This window comes from Odontomachus brunneus, unplaced genomic scaffold, assembly GCF_010583005.1.
Source record: "Odontomachus brunneus isolate Ranch 3 - 2012 unplaced genomic scaffold, Obru_v1 Obru_scaffold_097, whole genome shotgun sequence".
In the NCBI taxonomy this organism is placed as follows: domain Eukaryota; kingdom Metazoa; phylum Arthropoda; class Insecta; order Hymenoptera; family Formicidae; genus Odontomachus; species Odontomachus brunneus.
Window position 1 is genome coordinate 1,303,052 of NW_022639547.1, and position 2,753 is coordinate 1,305,804.

Sequence of the window (2,753 nt, forward strand, 5' to 3'; positions counted from 1 at the left end):
ATATTATCTTTTTAGTACTGCATTTTTTTAAGTTTTATTGCATTTCCTTGAAGTACTAGAAAGTTAATACAAAATTTTGAAAAAATTCTCAGAGCTCTATGAGAAGAAAATAAATAACTTTTATCTTCTGTCAACTCTATAACCCAACCTAACCTGTCAACTTCAACGCATACGCACAGAGGACGAATAGGAACGTATAGCTTTCTCTCTCGCTCACATCTTGGAGACACTTTCCTGCCAGCATTCCCCCTCCATATATATATATATATATACTATGCCGCTGGCTTTAGACCTTTATGGCTCCTGCACACAGAACGCGGCAACGCTTGCCGCGCGGCGGAAGTTCGTGCGACAACCAATTAATATGCTGCTTTCTGTAATAATTTTGTAGCTCTTACAGAAAAACAACATATTGATTGGCTGTTACGCGAACTTCCGCTGCGCGGCAAGCATTACCGCGTCCTGTGTGCAGGAGCCATTAGGGTGCCATTACATGAAGTGCGGAAACGCGGAAGACAAAATTTTACTAGATCCGCTACGCGTTCCGCGTCTTTCAGTTCCGCGTAGTTCAGTTGAAAAGAACAAACCTTGGGGTGCGTTCAGATTCCCTACCCGGGTGCACTCTATTACTAGAAACACTATAGTATATGTTACATATACTATAGCACTTCTAGTATTAGAGTGCACCCGGGTAGGGAATCTGAACGTAACCTTGAGTGCATACGCAACTGTCCTATCTCGGAACACTGCTTTTGGATCCGCTTCTTCAGAGGGCGCCTCTAGAAGAAAGTGCTTTTAGAAAAAAGAAATTTTTACAATTTGGCCGTTCTTAAATTCCTTTCGGGTGAAATACACACAAGTACATTTAATTAATTGTTTTTTTTTATTGACATTGAATTTTTCAATCGAACATGTTGTGATGTATGCGGTGTTCAAAGAAACGATAATCAGTTCTTTTCGTGTAGCGAGGTAAGGTGTGGTTGAGGTTATATTACAAGCCAGTGCTAGGTAGATAATTTTAAGTAAGCGTGCGCGTGCATTATCGGTAAGTTATTATTTCAATTAGTGTGACACGCACCACGTTTCGTTGCGTCATGTTACACGAAAGAAGGGCGATTAATACGGAAGATAAATATCGTACAGTAAATGCGGATTAAGAAGATTCGAGAAAGATACACGTGATAGTAACGATGCCTTCGGAGATGAGGTCGATCAGCAGAAGCGATTGGATCACAGTAGCCGTTCTGTGTTTCGTAAATCTTATAAATTATATGGATCGCTTTACAGTTGCTGGTAAGCCTCTTTTTCTTTTGTGATATATCAAATTAAATCCACCATGAAGCATGTATGTTCAACAAGTTTCATCAACTAGTAAGGCATTGCAATTGTGGTTATAAGATGCTATTTATTTTCTATATTTCCCACAGAGTAGAAATATCCAAAAATTACATCTTAACGATGTCCAGATATCTCTGGAACATCTCTAGGATATATTTTAACATTTTATGTTGTGTATAAGTTATTAGCAAATATTTAATTTTAGGTATCTTGAATGATATCAAGCATGACTTTGACATTACCAACGATAAGTCAGGATTACTACAAACTGCATTTATTTTGAGCTATATGGTGTTTGCACCATTATTTGGATATTTGGGAGATCGCTACAATAGAAAATTTATTATGAGCAGTGGTGTATTTCTGTGGTGTCTGACAACATTGGTTGGTTCTTATATGAATGTAAGTATAATTTTTGTTACACACACACACACACACACACACACACATACATACATTAAATTCACAATAAAAGATGAGATAATATAAATTTTATGCAACTATGGAACATATGTAGGATAGTGAATTAATTTGGTCTGTTTTTTCTAGCTGAACTGGTGCAGTAAGTTAAAGTGAGATAAATATATTTTTTTCACTTTAACTTATTGCACAATTCAGCAGTGCAGTTAAAAAGAACAGACCAATTGTGACAAATTTTATATCTTGTCAAGTTTTAAATATATTTTAGCCTCTGATACCTTCAATTTTCCATCTTCTATTAGTAGGCCTAGAAAACATTACTATTATATATATACATATACGCATACATATACATACATGTGTGTATGCGTGTGTGTGTGTGCTTGCGCGCGCGCGCGTGTGTATGTACGTATATATATGTATGTATATTGTATGTAATATATTAAATTTATTGTGTACGTATATATATGTATGTATATTGTATGTAATATATTAAATTTATTTCAGACATTCGGATGGTTCCTATTCTTTAGAGCACTCGTTGGTATAGGCGAGGCAAGTTATTCCACAATTGCTCCAACTATAATTAGCGATTTATTTGTGAAAGATGTGCGTTCGAAAATGCTCGCCCTTTTCTATTTTGCTATTCCAGTTGGAAGGTACACACGAAAGTGGTTTCTGTTTATTTGGTTTATTCAACATATAAATATTGTAATATATATATATATATATGCAAGATTATATATTTTACACATACATGTTTTGTGATTTTAGTGGTTTAGGATATATCACAGGAGGTGAAACAGCCCGTATCACCGGTCACTGGCAATGGGGGTTACGTATTACCCCTGTATTAGGTGTTGTAGCAATATTTCTGTTACTAACTGTTGTAAAAAATCCAATTAGAGGTGAACGAGAAGGTGGTGTTCATTTGACTAGTACAACGTGGTCGCATGATATAAAGCAGTTATCGAAAAAGTAATTATCAAGTATTT

General features: G+C 35.7%; 1 protein-coding gene across 1 annotated transcript in view; it reads left to right on the forward strand.

Annotated features, from left to right (window-relative positions):
* Window positions 1-755: 755 nt before the first annotated feature.
* LOC116848577 (protein spinster) overlaps window positions 756-2,753 on the forward strand; it is a 15,148-nt gene continuing 13,150 nt past the window's right edge. Inside the window, 5 exon segments of the mRNA XM_032824829.1 lie at window positions 756-1,174; window positions 1,177-1,293; window positions 1,544-1,740; window positions 2,266-2,417; window positions 2,533-2,736. Of these exon segments, the coding sequence (XP_032680720.1) occupies window positions 1,147-1,174; window positions 1,177-1,293; window positions 1,544-1,740; window positions 2,266-2,417; window positions 2,533-2,736 (698 nt within the window). The 5' untranslated portion in view covers window positions 756-1,146.